The 19,482-nt window shown below is 37.6% G+C and overlaps 2 protein-coding genes and 1 pseudogene across 5 annotated transcripts in view; 2 read left to right on the forward strand and 1 right to left on the reverse strand.

Moving 5' to 3' along the window:
- LOC107602872 (tubulin alpha chain-like) overlaps positions 1–1,550 on the forward strand; it is a 25,996-nt pseudogene extending 24,446 nt beyond the window's left edge.
- A 3,142-nt stretch (positions 1,551–4,692) lies between these two features.
- Positions 4,693–13,878, forward strand: LOC107602899 (dnaJ homolog subfamily B member 2-like). Of its 4 annotated transcripts, XM_016295513.1 has the most exons (11): positions 4,693–5,004; positions 5,603–5,689; positions 6,323–6,432; positions 6,536–6,589; positions 7,353–7,469; positions 8,251–8,343; positions 8,572–8,689; positions 8,968–9,038; positions 9,908–10,168; positions 13,464–13,524; positions 13,767–13,878. In XM_016295513.1, the coding sequence occupies exons 2-10, from the start codon at positions 5,625–5,627 to the stop codon at positions 13,490–13,492; spliced, it is 918 nt and encodes a 305-aa protein (XP_016150999.1). In that variant the 5' UTR covers positions 4,693–5,004; positions 5,603–5,624; the 3' UTR covers positions 13,493–13,524; positions 13,767–13,878. The 4 variants fall into 4 exon arrangements, with proteins under 4 accessions (XP_016150999.1, XP_016150998.1, XP_016150996.1 ...); XM_016295512.1 differs by having other exon boundaries at positions 13,464–13,878; XM_016295510.1 differs by lacking the exons at positions 13,464–13,524; positions 13,767–13,878 and having other exon boundaries at positions 9,908–10,976.
- Positions 13,879–14,692: 814 nt separating this feature from the next.
- LOC107602900 (receptor-type tyrosine-protein phosphatase-like N) overlaps positions 14,693–19,482 on the reverse strand; it is a 28,800-nt gene continuing 24,010 nt past the window's right edge. Inside the window, exons 15-23 of the mRNA XM_016295514.1 lie at positions 19,242–19,389; positions 18,570–18,643; positions 18,341–18,418; positions 18,000–18,119; positions 17,747–17,913; positions 15,887–15,940; positions 15,720–15,784; positions 15,568–15,641; positions 14,693–15,496 (exon numbers count right to left, since the gene is read on the reverse strand). Of these exons, the coding sequence (XP_016151000.1) occupies positions 15,425–15,496; positions 15,568–15,641; positions 15,720–15,784; positions 15,887–15,940; positions 17,747–17,913; positions 18,000–18,119; positions 18,341–18,418; positions 18,570–18,643; positions 19,242–19,389 (852 nt within the window). The 3' untranslated portion in view covers positions 14,693–15,424. The remainder of the gene's footprint in view (positions 15,497–15,567; positions 15,642–15,719; positions 15,785–15,886; positions 15,941–17,746; positions 17,914–17,999; positions 18,120–18,340; positions 18,419–18,569; positions 18,644–19,241; positions 19,390–19,482) is intronic.

Here is a 19,482-nt window from a genome sequence, read left to right on the forward strand (position 1 = left end):
TTCAGTGAGACTGGAGCAGGGAAACATGTTCCACGTGCCATCTTTGTTGATCTAGAACCCACTGTGATTGGTAAGTTGAACCTGAGAAACAGAATATAACCCATTTAAATGATCATGAAAACCATTTTACAAAATATTGGAAAAGCAACAGTTTTACAAAATAGATTTCCTGATAAGTAATCACTTTTATGGAAATTACCTTTATTTGTTTTTCTTGATTTATTGGACCATTTAGATTTCTTCTTCTTCTTATTTGCTACTGTGAATAAAAAAAGAAAAGGGACTTAGGCTTTTCCGTTTTTTTCCTCTTCAGATGAGGTGCGCACAGGCACATATCGCCAGCTGTTCCATCCTGAGCAACTAATTACTGGCAAAGAAGATGCTGCCAATAACTATGCCCGTGGGCATTACACCATTGGTAAAGAGATCATTGACCTAGTGCTGGACAGGACCCACAAACTGGTGAGGTTCAAGTCTTTTGAGTACAAAATGAATTTGACTGACATTAATAATTACGAAGATGCTATTTCTAATAAGATGATTTACTCAAACAGGCTGATCAGTGCTCTGGCATTCAATGGCCTCCAAGGTTTCCTGGTGTTCCACAGCTTTGGTGGAGGTACTGGCTCTGGCTTCACCTCTCTGCTGATGGAGCGCCTCTCTGTCGATTACGGCAAGAAGTCCAAGCTCGAGTTTGCCATCTATCCTGCTCCTCAAGTGTCCACAGCGGTGGTGGAGCCCTACAACTCCATCCTGACCACCCACACCACCCTGGAGCACTCTGACTGTGCCTTCATGGTGGACAATGAAGCCATCTATGACATCTGCCGTAAAAACCTGGACATCGAGCAACACCAACCTCAACAGGCACATCGGGCAGATTGTGTCCTCCATCACGGCCTCGCTGAGATTTGACGGAGCTCTGAATGTGGATCTCACCGAGTTCCAAACCAACTTGGTGCCCTACCCACGTATTCATTTCCCTCTGGCTACATACGCTCCTGTGATCTCTGCTGAAAAGGCGTATCATGAGCAGCTCTCTGTGGCTGACATAACCAACACCTGCTTTGAGCCTTCTAATCAGATGGTGAAGTGTGATCCTCGTCATGGTAAATACATGGCCTGCTGTCTTCTGTATCGTGGAGATGTGGTGCCCAAAGACGTCAACTCTGCCATCGCTGCCATTAAGACCAAACGCACCATCCAGTTTGTTGACTGGTGTCCCACTGGATTCAAAGTAGGTATCAACTATCAGCCTCCAACTGTGGTTCCTGGTGGAGATCTGGCCAAAGTTCAGAGAGCTGTCTGCATGCTGAGCAACACTACAGCCATTGCTGAGGCCTGGGCTCGTCTAGATCACAAGTTTGACCTGATGTATGCCAAGAGAGCCTTTGTGCACTGGTATGTGGGTGAAGGAATGGAGGAAGGAGAGTTCTCAGAGGCCAGAGAAGATATGGCAGCTCTGGAAAAGGATTATGAAGAAGTTGGCACTGACAGCATCGGAGAGGAGGACGAAGAGGGAGAAGAATATTAAAGAAGCAGAATTACAGCCTGGAAAACTTAAATCTGACAATTTCAGTAAAGTGACTTGAAATTCAATTTGCATTTAAATTGGTTTTACATTAATAAAATTTGAATAGGAAAAGAAAGAATTTATTCTTTTGTGTGTTTTGAAGTAATCTTGTTGTGTATTCTTGTTTTGTGCCATGGTTATGCAATGACGTCATCACGCAATGACATCACAACGTCATTTAGCAACTTTTAGCAACAGATTGATCTGCCTTTAGCAACTTCCCCTGAAAATTAGTTGGCAACACTGCTCTGCACCCCTTTACCTAAATTCATTACTACAGACTTATGTGCCCTCTAGAAGCTTGCGTTCTGCAAGTGAACATTGCTTCATTGTGCCATCCCTTTCTTGGTGTGAAAATCTCTTTCACAGACCCTTACATTAACTGTTCCCTCCTGGTGGAATGACCTGCCCAACTCAATCCGAGCAGCTTAGAGTCCTTAGTCATCTTCAAGAATCGGCTAAAAACACATCTCTTCCATCTTTATTTGACCCTCTAACTCTAGCACTCTCTATTTTAATTCTATTCTTTTTTTAAAAAAAACGTGCCCCTTTTAGACTTGCACTCTATTAATTTACTAACTGCTTGTTTTCTTAAAAAAAAAAAAAAACTTAACACTAGCTTCTCTATTATTTTTGTATTCTATCTATTTTCTAAGCTCTTTCTTAACCTGTGTTAAAGGGTTAGTTCACCCAAAAATGAAAATTAGGCTGTGTTTTACTCACCCCAGAGCCATCCTAGGTGTATATGACTTTCTTCTTTCAGACTAATCCAGTCGGAGTTATATAGAAAAAATAGTCTTTGAACTTTCAAGCTGTTTAATGCCACTCAGCGGGTGTTGCATGCATCAGTCCAAAAGAAGTTAAATAAAAAGCGTCCATCCATTTAAAAAACCATCTCACACAGCTCCGGGGGGTGAACAAAGGCCTCCTGTAGTGAATCGATGCGTTTTTGTAAGAAAAATATCCATATTCAAAACGTAATAATCACTTTAATGTAGCTTGCGCCAACAGTTGTACACGGAAGCAGCACTGGGCGGATGACGTATGAGCTCAGCGCTGTGCATGAACATTTTCTAACACAGCTGCAAATTACAGTCCAAACTACTGCACGAATTTACATGCGACATGCCGAAACAGCCTGGATAACAATTGGCTAACACTGCTGTCAATCAAACTCATCAAAAATTATGCAAAAACACGTTTTATTTATTTTTGTTATTTGAGATGTTATAATAGTTCTCTAATTGTGTTAAAATAGATTAAACAATAATTATTTAACAAATATTATATGTGTAGGCCTAAAATTAACCTGGGGGGCATTCATCAGACTGGGCGGGCCTGTGCCCGTGGGTGTCAGACCCGTCTGCTGCCTACGTCCCTGATAGATACATTCACTATATTTGTTTTAAAAGGTGCGGAATACTTTTAAAACATAGAAAATAAAATTGTCCTGTCACATAGGTGGTTTGTAGCGACTCCTTGTGGATACATTCTTTAATCTTTGTGCCCGAGTACATTTATTGTAGTCTATTTTTTTTACTTGGACATATATTTTAGTGAATTTATTTAGTTGTTTTATTTATTAAAGTGATTAGTCCAATTATAAACAGCTGAAGCAGTGCACAGGATTCTGATGTTGATGCTCATGCCAGGAATCAGCTGGAATTAGTGGTGCATGTAAGAACATGCTCATAATGTCTTGTGACTTTTACCAGGCCTGCTGTTCATTTTATGATACTAGAGGCTTTGTAGGCCCACTCCATGATCTTAGAACAGGTGGTTTCTGTTTTTAGCTGAAGTGAACCAGCAGATAAAGGAGATACACAGAATCTCCAGTAAGGGCGTAAGTGTTTACTCCTTTTTTATGAAAAATATTTTTTCACTTGAGCAAGCACAACGGGTCATTTTACAGCAGATCAAAATGGGCTGTCGGCCATTAACAGTGATTTGGCATAAAAAGGCCACTCAAGCACTTCCAGTGGCTTCACCACATTCTGGGTAATTCTATAGTAAACAAACATTTAATTTTATTACAAAATAATTGTCATTCACTATCAAAAGATTAAACTGAAATATACTAGGCTATACTAATACGCAGATATAAATGATCAAACATACAGTAGTATAAATATACTGTACAATTTAAAAAATGTCACATACGGGAAATCTTAACATTTTAAGTAGAACTCAAACTTACTAGTTGTATATCATTTGAAACTGCTACAACAGCTTATGGTTCATTTTGAGTCAGACATGAGCAATTCAAAAAGATATTAACAGGAGACTGAATTGATAATTGGATCAGTGAGTTGTTGACTCGAGAAAAAAAGAAAAGTAAACAATTTATAATGAGAAATTAATTGTTTAGTGTGATTTGTGAAACTATTCAGCAGGTTCATTAAAAAGATTCTGCCAACTCCAAGTGTCTTGTAGTAAAAACTTGAAATTGTGTAAAAAGTAGGCAACCATACTATGCTTCGGAATGTGGGAAATAATTTTAAATTAGCCTACTGGAAGAGTAGTAGCACTGGAATCTTAAAGAAATTAAGACAAGAAAATGTTGGGTAAAGAGTTTACTAAACCAAAGCGTTGCATTTTTTTTTAAATTATTATTCTTTATTTCAGCATTTTTAAATTCCTACCCACAACAGGACCAACTGTCAGTTTCCAGACTGAGGTGAAATCTGCTCAACATAAATGTGTAACTTTTCTTTTATTATCTTTTATCTTATATGGGGTTTAAAAGACATAAAGGGTGAGTAAATGATGACAGTAAATGATCTCTGCTGCTTTGCTGCCAGAGATCCTTTAAGTGAATAGCATGCATTATCTTGCAGATTAAAAAGAGGCTTTATTCATTCATTTAATTTTAATAGTTTTTTCAAAGTCAGTGTCCATATTTTAGTGCAGTCCCTGATTTGTTAAACTAGTATACAATGAGTTTGATGGGCTATGGGCTATCTTTTTTTAAACACCTTTAATACATAAGTACATTAATACATAATAACTAGTTCATTCTGATAAGTACTTTGTGTCTGGTGTGCTTTGCTGTCCTGCACATGGCTCCCTCAGGCTGAAGTGGGCGGGGCTCGTTACGTAAACAAACACTGGCATGTTCCAGACGGCGCCGCGGCCGTGTTTGTCGGACCGCAGCTCAGCTGATCGTGACGCACCGCATTCGCAGCAGAGGGCGAGGAGGGACAGACACATATAGGAGCTGGGTCTCAGTGTCACGCTGAAGTAATGAAGCCCAGCGTGCCAGCGGTAAACGGGGGATTCTGACGGTATTCCGTACTCACGCGGACGTTAAAAGAGCGTCAGTTCCTGTGATCCGCGTCCCAGGAGTCGGGACCGACTAGCGCTTCACCGAGATATCCCAGCCCTGTTTACAGAAGCACGGCTCCTCCTGGCTGGATACACTTCTAAAAAAGGTAAAAGTTGTTCTAATAGTGTGGCCACAGGTCCTGGGACTGCTGGATCTCTAAAACGCTGTATTATCAGGGAGTAGTGTGTATTAACAGGGAGTAGCACGCGTGTTTCAGCAGCACCAGCTGTCAGGGGCCATATGGCCCACACAAATCGCTTTTCAACGTTGGGCTTGAAATAACATCACTTTGACAGAGAGTTCCAGTCATGGGCAGGCCAGGCTCCAGGGGAATACCAGGCTATGTTCAGTCAATGAATGCAAGTCCAGCACTTTGTGATAAACTGTCATAATAAGCAACAGTTCATTGAGTTGCTGTCTTCCATTGCACTGCGTTTGAGCATGAGCAGAAAGTCCAGTGGACACCCTGTTAGAAGTTCTGCCATTAAAGAGCCTAGAAGATTAAAGTTGTTCAACTAAACCCATAATAATTATCTGATACATTAAAATGATCAAAAACACAAGTACTTGATCACAGATGCCTAATTGTGTGAACATGACTGTAACTGACATGTAACAACAGTTCTGAAAATCTTATAAGGGTTTCAGAAACACTTCATGAGACATTCTGATGATTTATGATTTTTCACACATGTGCGTAACAGGTGGACTAAGCTGAAGGCCGCAATGGTGGATTACTATGATGTTCTGGGAGTGTCACGAAATGCTTCTCCAGATGACATCAAGAAAGCGTAAGTTAAAACTGCCTTCACTTATCAGTAGCTTGCAGTATGGCGTGGCCTATGGCATTGTTATTGAATGTAACTAAATTGGTCTCTGAGTAATCTAACTGTAAGCGAAGACTCAAGTATTTTGACACTTACTGTTTACCTTTATAAAGTATTCATCAACCGTGAAATACACTAATATTCAGAAGATGTTGCTTAGCAAATTTGAATTCATTTTTATGAAAACATAAAGTGAAAACAGTAATAATGTAAATATTATTACAAAAAAGATAATTGTGAATTATTTTTATTTTTGAAATTCTGAGTTTATGTCTCGAAACAAGTTTCTATAATTTTAATACATCTTAAAATGTAATTCATTACTGTGATGGCAAATCCGAATTGGAAAAAAGTTACCATTCACACATTTTAACTTGACTTGGTGCTCCAAAATGTGGAATTCATGGTGCAAGATGCTAAAAACAAATATGAATCGCAACAGTCTAACATGTCGGTCTAATGTTTATATAGAAGAAGATGGATGCAAGAATGTGTCATATGTGAATGACCCCCTGATCCTATATATATCACTTCATCCCAATCTTGAGATGCCAGTCAAGCTAAGTTTACTTACGTTTATTTATGTTGTGTATACAGTTACAGGAAACTGGCTCTGCGGTGGCACCCTGACAAAAACCCAGACAACAAGGAAGAGGCGGAGAAAGAATTTAAGGAGATAGCGGAGGCCTATGAAGTTCTTTCAGACAGTAGGACACTGGAAATTTGATCTCTACAGCAATTTTATTCATGGTTAAATTACTTGGTAGGAAAGGCTTGCAGTTCACTGTTGTTTTTTTCCTCATTATCAAGCAAGCAAACGAGATGCTTACGACAGATACGGTAGATCAGACACACCAAGCTCGGGTGAGGAGAACTTCACACTACTTAAAACCATCTTAAGGCCTGTTCACACCAAGCACGATAAAGATATAGTTCTAAACATCGTTCTCAATATTAGCATAGTTCACACCACAACTACAGGTGCATCTCAATAAATTAGAATGTCGTGGAAAAGTTCATTTATTTCAGTAATTCAACTCAAATTGTGAAACCCGTGTATTAAATCAATTCAATGCACACAGACTGAAGTAGTTTAAGTCTTTGTTTCTTTTAATTTAGATTTTCTTTGGCAATGAATGTTTGTGGCTTACCCTCCTTGTGAAGGGTGTCAGTGATTGTCTTCTGGACAACTGTCAGATCAGTAGTCTTCCCCATGATTGTGTAGCCTAGTGGACCAAACTGAGAGACCATTTTGAAGGCTCAGGAAACCTTTGCAGGTGTTTTGAGTTGATTAGCTGATTGGCATGTCACCATATTCTAATTTGTTGAGAGGGATTTTGTTAAATGTGAGCCCAAATCATCACAATTAAAAGAACCAAAGACTTAAACTACTTCAGTCTGTGTGCATTGAATTTATTTAATACACGAGTTTCACAATTTGAGTTGAATTACTGAAATAAATGAACTTTTCCACGACATTCTAATTTATTGAGATGCGCCTGTATAACGATACAGAGGAACGATATCGTTGTGATCACTTTATAGTTATCTTTCTTGGTGTGAACGGGGCTTTAGTGTTACATGTGCTTACACGAAGTCTTAATTGTATTTGACATCTGTTTTATAGGCTCTGGTGGTTCTTCATTTCCTGATGACTTCCCAGGATTCAGCTTCACATTCCGCAGCCCAGATGAGGTGTTTCGAGAGTTCTTCGGAGGGCAGGACCCATTCGCAGACTACTTTGGTGGGTTCTCAGGGAGTTTGTCTGTTGATATGCTGATCTTGAATCTTGCTAATATAACGGTGCGAGTGTTTTCTCAGTGTTCACCAGTGGTTCTCAACCAGGAGCCCGGGGCCCACTAGGGGGTCTCTGCAAATTTCCATGAGGCCCCAATACATCATAGAATTATTTAATTGTAGTTATATTACGATGATTTTAACTAAAATGATCAAAACTAAAAATAAAAATGTACTACGTTAAACTGACATTGTATTTTTGAATTAATTTGTTTTGATTACAACAGACGTACCAGAGATGCATATCAGCTTAGATATTAAGGCCTCGGACAAAACAGGTTGAGAACCACTGACTTACACTTAGGGTTCTTACATGTTCTCTTGAATGGGTACACACTGCACAAAGTTGTCAGATTGATGTTCTTCTCACACTACATGACTGTCTACAAACTAAGTTTTACAACCAAACAACCAGAACCAGAAGTGATACCGAAAATAACGTAAGATCACACACGAGACTGCGGCTTGCAATACAAGTTGTCTGTATGCTGATTTGGAACGGAGAGAATGGTTGCTTGCTGATGTTCTGTTGCAGGTTTATGATTCCTCCTTAACTTTCCCTTGCCCTATATCTTACACTCACATTGGCTGTAGGTCTTCGCTGATTTAATTTCCAGTCAAAACACATTTTCTCACGGGCAGCTTCTCATAGATCACAAAAATCTGTACTAAAATTGTGCAGTGTGTACCCAGCATTACACTCTTTAACTCTCCCACTTTGCCACTAGATGATTTCCCATTTGGTGGAATGCACAGTGGGCTTCACAGCTCCTTCTCCAGGCTTGGGCCCAGTCGCTTCTTCTCTTTCCCCTCAGCAAATGGTTGGTTTTTAAAATGATTTCATGCTGCTTTTTTTTTTTTTTTTGTATATAATTATTGCATATGTGTTCAGTCTCCTCCCAGAATAATACTTAATTTAGGTGAACATTACTGAATATATCTTTATAACACTAATGGAAATTTGTTGAAAAGCTCCAAGGCATGTTGTTGATATGAAAAGAATAGTATTTTTAATTTATTAAGAGCTGCACTTTTTTTTTGATCAACAGCTGATTTCACCTCCTTCTCTTCTTCAATGGGTGGGATGGGCAGCATGGGAGGAGCAAACTTCAAGTCTGTTTCTACTTCCACCCGCATTGTCAATGGAAAACGTATTACCACAAAAAAGTCAGTTTGTTTCTCATTATACTAATTTTGCCTACTGTTACCTTTGTTATATGTGGTATAATATGTAATATGCATACAGCATGTATAATATGCAAAATATATGCATCCTGCACATTAAACAAGAAAGTTGTGTTTGATTAAATAAGCTATTTAAACGCAGTTGATGAAAATTAGTAAAAAATGATTTATGCCGTGCCACAATGTGAAGGCCTGGCTTACAGTTCAAGTTTGTTTATGTATTTCCTGTTAATTGATAAACATTTCATTTCTTCCCTCAGGGTCAGAGAAAATGGCCAGGAGAGAACAGAGGTTGAGGAGGATGGGGTTTTGAAATCGGTCCTCATCAATGGTAATACATTTTTTGTTAACATTTAATAATAATATAGGACCAGAAGGCATCTCTATAGTTAATGCACATATTCTGGCGTGTAATAAAAATTCACCTTATCAGCTCAGGATGAATCTGCCTGGGAAAGTAGATGCATTTGGAATACACATAACCTACCCTTCAAACATTTGGGGTCAGCAAGATTTTTGTGAAAGAAATGAATACTTTTATTTGAAAAGAATGCATTAAATTAAAAAAAAAATTTAAATACAGTAAAGATATAAAAGTCTTTTGTTATAATGTAACAAAAGATTTATATTTCAAATAAATGTTTTTTTAACTTTCTATTCATCAAAGAATCCTGAAAAAATGTATCACAGCTTCCACTAAATATAAAGCCACACAACTGTTTTCAACATGGTGATAAATGTTTTTTGTAGAATTTATATTGTATTATACAATTTATTAAAATATATTTTTGGGATTAACTCAAGACTCTTGCACTCTGGTGTGTAGACATATCATTTTTTTTGGTATGTCTTTATCTTTTATCTTTGCTTGTTGTCTAATGTCTAAACTTCATCTTGCTTTAAAGGTTTTAAGGACTTTTCCTTTTTTATAACAGTAAAAACAGGAATTTTTTTCTAATTCATTCACTTTGTCACTGTACATTACAAGTTGAACTATTTATGTTTAAACCCTTATTTCCTGTTTTAATGGTAAGAACTTCTCAAGTAACTCTAAACCACTTATTTAGTTGTTTTCTTATTAGGCTTGCAGGTAGATTTAGCTTACTCATTACATTTCACACTAGCTTCTTGATTTGTCGTATGCAGATTGCTCATTTCCTGTAGAGCTGATCTGACATTCAGCTGTGTTTGTGTGTCCAGGTGTGGAGGATGAGATGGCCTTAGCTCTGGAACTGAGTCGTAGAGAGCAGTCCAGTCAGCCTCCCAGACAATCCCAGCATCCACTGCTCCACCCCTCTAGCAACAGCTCTCCAAACCCCGCTCTACGCTCCTACAGCGCCGCCCCGTTCTACCACTGCCCTGATGCCAGTGAAGATGAGGAGGATGAAGACCTGCAGATGGCACTGGCCTACAGCTTGTCAGAGATCGAGGCCCAGCAGCGGGCAGAGGACGTGATCTCAGGTGCTGAGGGAGGGAGGGAGAAGCAACCAGGTGGTGGGAAGGGTGCCGTTCAAAAAAACACAGATCAGAAAGAAGTACCGGATAATTCAAAACAAAGCACCCCCTCGTCTCCAGAGGATAGACTGACAGAACAGGGTCAGGCTAGAGGTTCGGAAAGTGTTGTTGTACAGGATAAGGAGAATGACAAAATGACAGCCAATGGGACTAATGTGGTAAAAAAGAGGAGAAAGTGTCGGTGCGTGGTCTGTTAGTAAGAATATGGAGAATAATCATGCTTGTGTGAAATTAGCAGAGTTATAACCTTATGTTTTCATCTTATGGTTGTTTTTTTAATCCTTCCTGAAGTTTTTGAGTGTGCTTTGACTTACAGCTCTTATGGCATTGCACAAATGACTGTTGAAATGGTATTTTCTCGCATTGAGATATGAGTAACAGGTGCCAAAATGTGTTTATTCACCACAAAGTCAGGAAATTTTACAGGAAATTTTGAAGGAACTGTTTGCAATATTTTAAAAACCCATGCACAAAATGTACTGCTATCTGACAGATATCACTGAAATGGGTGTCTTGGGATATCATTTGCCAGCATTTACTCTGTAAGCAGTGAAAATTGTCACTTTTTAGCCAATCAGAAACGCTGTCTGCCTGTGAGTTGCTTGGCATTGCTGGCATCAGGTTGACTTACATGTCTTTACAGGGTGCGATTTGGGGATTTTGGAGAGCAGGTATATGGTTAGCAAAATGGTAAAAGTTAAAGGGTTAGTTCACCCAAAAATGAAAATTAGCCTGTGTTTTACTCACCCTTGAGGCATCCTAGGTATATATGACTTTCTTCTTTCAGACAAATCCAATTGGAGGTATATAAAAAATTGTCCTGGCTCTTCCAAGCATTATCACTTCAGTGGGTGGGTGTTTTTTTTCAACAGTCCAAAAGACGTCAAATAAAGTGTGTGCATCCATAATAAAACGTGCCTCACACGGCTCAGAGGCATGAATAAAGGCCTCCTGTAGTGAATCCATGTGTTTTTGTAAGAAACATATCCATATTTCAAACGTAATGAACACTTTTCTCTCACTTCTGCTGACTGTCGTATGTGGAAGGCTTTCCGGCGGATGACGCAGGACGTATGCTTCGCACGCACGCCTCTGAGGTATGCTAGTCTCGCGAGTTTGTTTACAGGAGCAAAGGAAGCAAAGTTTCCTTACTTTAGCAAATGAAAACCAGTCTCCTCTTGGCTTATATCGTTTTTTCCTTTACAAATCCTCTGTTTGTACTTCTAATTCATGACCAGTGTTTTGTTTTGTTCTCTCTCCACATTCATCACTAATCACGCAACGCCAACATCTTATGTCATTCGGAACGGCTTCCGTGTATGACAAATACCGGAAGTGAGAGAAAAGTATTTATTACGTTTGAAATGGGGAGATTTTTCTTACAAAAACGCAAGTTTTATTATGGATGCACGTGCTTTATTTGATGTCTTGTGGACTGTTGAAAAAAAAATAACACCCACCCACTGCAATGATAATGCTTGGAAGAGCCAGGACAATTTTTAATATAACTCCGATTGGATTCGTCTGAAAGAAGAAAGTCATATACACCTAGGATGCCTCGAGGGTGAGTAAAACAGCCTAATTTTCATTTTTAGGTGAACCCTTTAACATAATGGCTGAAATCTCTTACAGCAACTTCAGATCTAATATTCAACATGACGTTTTGCTGCCAATCAAAGATAAATTCTCTGCAATTACATATTCATTCAGATAAAATAAATTGCTACACTCTAAACCAGTAGTTCCCACAGTCTTGGAAAACCTGGATATATGAGATTACCCTAATTTTAGTGTGATTTAGTGTGATAGACTTGTAAAAGTAATGTTAATTAAGAAAATCATATAACTCCATGGGATTTCAAAAATATATATCATTATCCAGTAAATTCTGAAAAACTGTAAAAGTCATGGGACCTTTGAATATGGTTTTGGACGATGGGTGGTCCTGGAATCAGAAAGATTGAGAACCACTGCTCTAAACCGTTTTAATGGCTTTTCTCAGTCTTGCATAGCATTTAAATGGATATCTTGCTCATTAGTTGACATCCCATTCCCAATGAACCTTCCATTTATTTTTCCAGCAGTGAAGTACTCTTGTTTCATTTGTTTTCACATTCATTAGTATTGTTCCTTCTAGAAGGGAGATTCGCGTCTGGATGCGTTCTGATTTTTATTGTGCATTTGTCATTCCTTGAGAGGTACCTGTTGAATGTGAAGGTGATCTTTTGGGGGGCAAATTTTGCACAAAAACCTAAAGATAATCTGCCTCTGAGGGCTCATGTTGTGTCAATGACTAATGGCTAGTCACTAAGAGAATGTAGAATCCAGAATTATCTCAGTTAACGAGAATGTGCCAAATAACTGACAGTAACTTGCATCATTAGTTTATATAGTATTGATATTTCATTTGTGCCTTTTTTGTTAGAATATAAATGCTTGGCTATTGTTGCCAATGCTATATCTCACTTGCCAGTTTGTGTTTAAGAAGCACATTTTACTTTTTTATTGTTTGTGCATTTTTGTTCCATAATAACTATCAGCTTTGTGATATAAAATGAACAATCAAAACATCAATACATGAACATTTTTTTTGGCTTAAAAATACTAAGCACAGAAAGTTTGAATGTGATGTTATGTGAATATTAATAAAAATATTTTGTGTAACTATGTAAGCTGCAATCAGGAAACAAAGTCATTGATTTACACAAAACTGCTATTTACGAAAATGTTATGTAAGACAACATTGTTCTCTCAGAAGTGTCCAAATCCACAGGGCATATTCAGTGCCCAGAAAGTGCTATTTAAATGACTAAATTGTTAATAAATGCTGTTTCAGTCATTGTTAACATGATGTTGTTGCTAATATGAGGAACAAAATAAACTGTATAATACATTCTGTTCACTACATTCAATTCATTTTCAATTTTAAGGAGAAGTATTTTTGATGGACTGCTGATTGTTATCCATTTACTACTAGTTCACCTGATTAAAACAGCAGATTTTTATAAACTACTATGCCTTTAAATCTAATTTGGAAAAAACAGCTAAGATGCTTTGCATTATTTAAATCCCTTTTCGCTTGCTGCTATAATCCACCATTCACTATTCAGCATGTCATTCTCAGTTTTTTTTTGTCAATACCAGCACATTCATATCATCATTCCCACTCATATGCATTTATGATGTTTATAATTTTGTTTTCCTGGGATTTTTACCTGACTCCTTCTCCCTGCCGTTACAGAGTCCGACTTCCAGGCCTTCACAGGCTGACCTGTGGCTGTGACCCCCTCTTACCCCCCGAGGTAAAACGAAGTGTAGATGTCTCTGCAGCTCTTAAGCATAGTTTTCAGCTCTTCTCCCCATTCAGAGTTCCTTAACTTTTGTCTATTTGTGAGTTGAGTTTGCTGCTCCTGCTGTAGAGCATGCAGTATTCCAGGAAAATATTGAACACTACATGATTAATTTGTTTTAATTCACCAAAAAACACAACACAAGAAACTGTGAGGCAACACTAATACTGGATTCATCCATCTGCTCTTAACAGGTGAAGCGTTCCCTGGTGCTCTGCTCTCTCTTTCTGCTTCTCTGTCTCTCTCTGCCTGGCACACCTGCTGCTCAGACCCTTTTCAAAGTTTTATTTGAAAAAAAAAAAAACAGGCAACACTACATAAAGGTCAAACATGTACGTGCATTGTGTATGAATGTGTTCTCAGTCTTGGAGAGGGAATACTGGATTGCTTTTTATATATAAATTCAATTTATGGCCTGCACTGATCATATATATATATATGAGCTAATGTAAAAAATCAAGTGTCTTAAAGACAAAATTCTTCATTAACATTTTAATGAATGATTCAAACCGTGATGAATGTATAGTTGATATGCAATATTTGAGAATTTAAAATCTTCATAACTTATGATAAAGGTTTAATATTTATTCAGAAGGGTTTCTTGTGTTTTAATTGAAACCTCTGCTTTTTCATGTCTCATTATTTTGTAGTTTTTTTTTATACACTACTGTCCAGAAGTTTGGGTCCGTATGTTTTTAAAAGAATCTTATTCTCACCAAAATGGCATGTATTTGGTCAAAAACACAGTGAAAACAGTAATATTGTGAAACATTACAATTTAAAATGTGTTTTCTATGTGAACATTTTTATTCCTGTGATGCAAAGCTGAATTTTTAGCAACATAACACCAGTCTTCTGTCACATGATCCTTCAGAAATCATTTTAATATGCTGATTTGAAGCTCAAGAAACATTCTTATAATTTATTATTATCAATGTTGAAAACAGTTGTGCTGCTTAATGTTTTGTGGTAACCAAAAATGTTTTTATTCAAGATTTTAGTACGGTCAATAGAACAGCATTTATTTGAAATAGAAATCTTTTGTAACTTCATGAATGTTTACTGACCCCAAACTTTTGAATGTTAGTGTAGATTAGACATAAACAGGTACTAAGTTTTTTATTTGAGTGTTGCATGGTCATAATGAAAGAGGGAAGCCACACACGTCAAGCAGTGCTGCTACACAGATTCACATTTAATTCAGAACCATTTAAAAATTATAGTCATATAATTCTCTTTTTTTTATAATTTTCGACACATTTGCTACAGGAATAAACAGAGCTCTCAGTGAATTATTTACAGTGATCACACGACGTAAAGGCGGCACTAGACATTACAGATGTGAAAGCACTGAATGTTTGTAAAAGATCTGACAGGAACCTTAAGATATTACAGGTGCCTTTCAGGTACATTCCAACGAATTCAGAGTTCAGACATGACTGTGCATATATGATCTCATGTTTGACTGCATGAGACATGGTGGCTTCTTTTGTCATTTCCACATTTGATACAGGAGTTGCATTTTTGGCCATGATAAAGAAAGCATTTTAAGAACAAAATCTGCATTTTCCAACATCAAACATTATATGTATATATATTTATAAAAAAGACAACATGATACTGTCAATTTACAGAAATTAGGATACTTTAAATCTGATGCTTAAAACCACCATTTCTCCCTGAAGCTCAATTAGGACTGAAGCATTTGGCCCCTGCTAAGTGTTTCCAGCATTGGGAAGCTTTCATAGTCTTTTAAAGAGTGACAATATTCATTTCTGACTAGTGAAAGTGAGTGAGGTGCATGAAAAGGTGAAAGTGAAAAAGATGTAAAAGTGACACTGTGGGATGTGGCTCACTGAGGAAGGGCTTTCAGAATGGCATTCACCTCTTCTGCCACAGCTGTCAGGGCGAACTCAAACTGGTCCTAAAGAAACAACCAACCTTAGTGTGTAAATGATTTCACAATCATATACTGGGAAAGCACGTTGTACATACCTTAGTGCGTACCATACTTGGTCTCTGGTCACGAATGTGCTCCAGTGTGGCGGCAATGTCAATCTCCTTCACGCCTAATACACACAAACAACCTCTGAGCATGCGGCACGCACATGAAATGAAACAGCTAGATAGAGAAACGAGGTGCTTACCTTTCGCCATGCGGTTAAGTACCATGTCAATAAGAATGTAGGTGCCGGTTCTGCCAGTTCCATCGCTGTGTGAAACAGGAAACCAATTTAAATCATTCATTTTCAATGATAACAGTAATTAAAAAAACGCCCATATTGTGAACCTGAGACTCATTGTAGCCGTTTACCTGCAGTGCACAATGATTGGGCATGAGCGTCCTCTGTAGCACTTGTTTACTTTTCTAAAAAAAGGGAGGATAGAAGAGAGAAAGAAAATGAAAAACTAAGCATGTTATAAGGAGCATAACCACGGTCAATTTGTCCAACTCTACAATCATTCTTCTGTCGACAAAGAGGAACTGAGCGACGCGTGAGGCTGGGGAAGGAAGGGGGAGAGAGGAGATGGAGCATCCGTTAAGCCTCGCTCCTGCTGCACTCACACCTACCAATGATCATTTTTGTGACTATGCAACTGGACCCAGACTACTAGCTGCAAATCACAAAAATGACACTGGGAGGTGTGCTACGTCCAGGGACCTACCGATCTCCATCTGAGACAGAGAGAGTGACGGTGGGAGGAGGAGGAGGAGAGAAAGTCAGGGGTAGAGCAGGGCCCGTGTCGAGCACAAATGGGGAAGGTCCAAAGTGCAAATGCTTTCAAGGGAGAGGAACGTTGGAAGGACTGGACTTTAAGGTAAAGAAAACATCCACAGATATTTAGGGAATCCCAAGTGTGAAGCAGACCCTCATATTAAGGTGAGGACAAACAGTAGGGAAAGTATTTGCAAAGAGATGTGGATGAGATACTGCGTGTGTGTCTAAATTGAGTTTTAATGTTTATTTGATCATTTAAATAGTGATCATTTTAATAATTTGTTCAGTTTCTGAGTCAAAGCCATGTGGAACATCTTTTACCTTACAGTTAACAACAAGAAACATTTGGTAACACTTTAATTGAAGGTGTCCTTGTTACACATTACATGTACTTACTATTATTATAACAATAAATTACATATAATTACATGCAAGTAACCCTAAGCCAAACCCTAACCATATTGTAAGCACATGTAGTTCATTAATATTACTCAAATGCATAATTACACTGTAACAAGGACACCTTAAAATAAAGTGTAACCAAACATTTTTGTATGTTACATTTATTTATTTTTATTTTATTTTTGGATATTGTTAAATATGCTTTTAAATATTATGTTTACTCATTACTTGCAGTTTTACATGCATTTAAACCCTTTTTTTGACCTTACACTATCATCAAGAAACATTTTGTATGTTTTTAACAACATAAAATATACTATTATCCAATTATATATAATATTTACTCACTATTATCCAAATAAATATAATATTTACTCGCTGTTTATGCTAAATGTAGCAAACGACAATGACAGTAACAAGCACTTTTACTTGTGTCTAGCTGTTTTTTGGCTATTTTTATTAAGTCAACAAATCTTCAATACAGATATTCACAGGTGCACCTTTAATTTAACAGAGCGCTCACTAAAAATGGTCTCAATCAAAGTTAATTTTGCATTCAATATCAATTCGGTGGAAATGTTCTTTATTTTTTAATTATCCATCATTTCCCACTGGTTTTACCAATTTTAAGACCAGTTGTGAACTTTGTCACATGAATGCGGCATTATGTCCTCTATCTAACATACTGAACACAAGGGAGCCAAAAAAGATGCTGCCTCCCTCTGCTATTGGTGCTGCTATTGGACAGTATTACTTGAAAATCATTTGCACCAGTTTTATTCATTTTAAGGCTGGTTGCGAACATTGTCACATGAATTTGGCATTATGTTCTCTATGAGAACAAACCGAGCACAAAAGATGCTGCCTCCCTCTGCAACTTTATCCAGTGGTGCTGCTATTGGACAGTATTACCTTTTAGTAAATTTGTTTTGCTATTACCGTGTTGTGAATTATTTCCTCACCTGAAACTTTTGAGGAACTACTACCTGCAGTGTGTGTAATCTGTTTGTAGTTCTATGAGAATGCGAGTTGGTGTTGGGTTGTGGCAGTACCTGCGGAAGTCCAGCAGGGGCCGTGTGGAGGAGGGAATGCCTTGTGCAGGCCAGCTCAGCAAATGAAACTGGGTCAGAGTGCGGGTCTCTTGAGTCTGAACGTTCTTCAGGTAGAAACTACGAACCAAGAAGTCTTTACACCAGATGTGTTCAGACACAAGGTTCACCTGAGACAAAAATACTGTAGGTAGTAAATAGGAAAAGCTAAAAGCCACAAGGGACTTTGAGGGCAATTAAACTGAATGTTTCTCACCTCATAGATGTTGTATAAAGATGATCCTTCATCAGGCCAGTAACGTTCACATTGTTTCTCTCCATCCTCCACTAGAGCGGTCATCATCACTATTACAGTACAGCCGTTCTCCCATACCATCTAACATATGCACCAAAACACAGTGTCAGTACACAAAGAATCTCTTATATAGGAGATGCATATCAATTTAATCGAAACCATTTTAGTGTTATGCTATTATTCGATTTATAAGCAGTTAGTAATCCAATTATATTTGGGAATTTCATATTTTATTTTTTGAATATTTCAAAAGATTTCTAAATCTTAAAATGTCATCATTACTCTCAACGTGTGCACCTTACCTGCCAGAAATCAGCAACAGTGTGTGGTAAAGGTCCTTGAGTTGCAATATAAGCAGGTAAACGTGGATCATGATCAATCTATGGGTAAAGATAGTAAAGTGAAGATGCTTTGCTGTGACATGATCACATTTATATTTGTTTATAGAGAAACAAACATTCATTTACTTCTCCAGCATGCATATTAGTGCTACAAGCAAAAACCTTGTGAATAAAGATTGTCATTTCTTACTATAGTGCTGGCATTTATGTAGTCCTCTTTGGAGGGGTTGACCTCAGCCTTTAGTTTCACTCTCGAATGGTCATCTAAAACAGAATGTTTTAATTAAACATACTGAAAACTAAAATGTATACATTTAACTCATTTTGGTATTTTCCAGTTATACGATGCCTTTCTTGCCAGTGTAAGATTTTTAAATGTTTTTGAAAGAAGTCTCTAATTTATGCTCACCAAGGCTCCATTGATTCGATCAAAAATACATTAAAACTGTAATATTGTGAAATATTATTACAATTTAAAATAAGTCTTTTGTATTTGAATATATTTTCAAATGTAATTTATTCCTGTGATGTCAAAGCTGAATTTTCAGCATCATTACTCCAGTCTTCAGTGTCACATGATCTTTCAGAAATCATTTTGATTATGCTGATTTGCTGCTGTTCTGCTTAACATTTCTATGGAAAATGTGATACATTTTTTTCAGGATTCTTTGATGAATAGAAAGTTCAAAAGAACAGAAATTATTTGAAATAGAAATCTTTAGGCATTATAAATGTCTCTACTTTCCCTTTTAGTCAATTTAATGCGTCCTTGCTGAATAAAAGTTACTTTACTGTAATGTAAATGGTTGAGATCACTGAAATAAATGTTTAGTTTTTTTTTAAAAAGGCACACTGCTCTTACAGGGCACAAAGTCAGGATAGCGGTTCTTCTCCATGTTGCTTTCAGACTGTGCGATAGAGACAGAGCTCGGTTCAGCCTGGTACGAACACAGAGCCTCCCACTCTTTCTGCAATCGGTCCTTATTCTTCAGATGGTCCTCCATATATGCCTGAACAACAGAAATGGATTTGAGGCATTCCACTGATTGCTCGTGAAATGCCTATTTTGCTTCTATGTAATTAATAAACAACTTGACATGATT

Source organism: Sinocyclocheilus grahami, unplaced genomic scaffold (genome assembly GCF_001515645.1).
Source record: "Sinocyclocheilus grahami isolate Dianchi unplaced genomic scaffold, SAMN03320097.WGS_v1.1 scaffold337.1, whole genome shotgun sequence".
In the NCBI taxonomy this organism is placed as follows: Eukaryota; Metazoa; Chordata; class Actinopteri; order Cypriniformes; family Cyprinidae; genus Sinocyclocheilus; species Sinocyclocheilus grahami.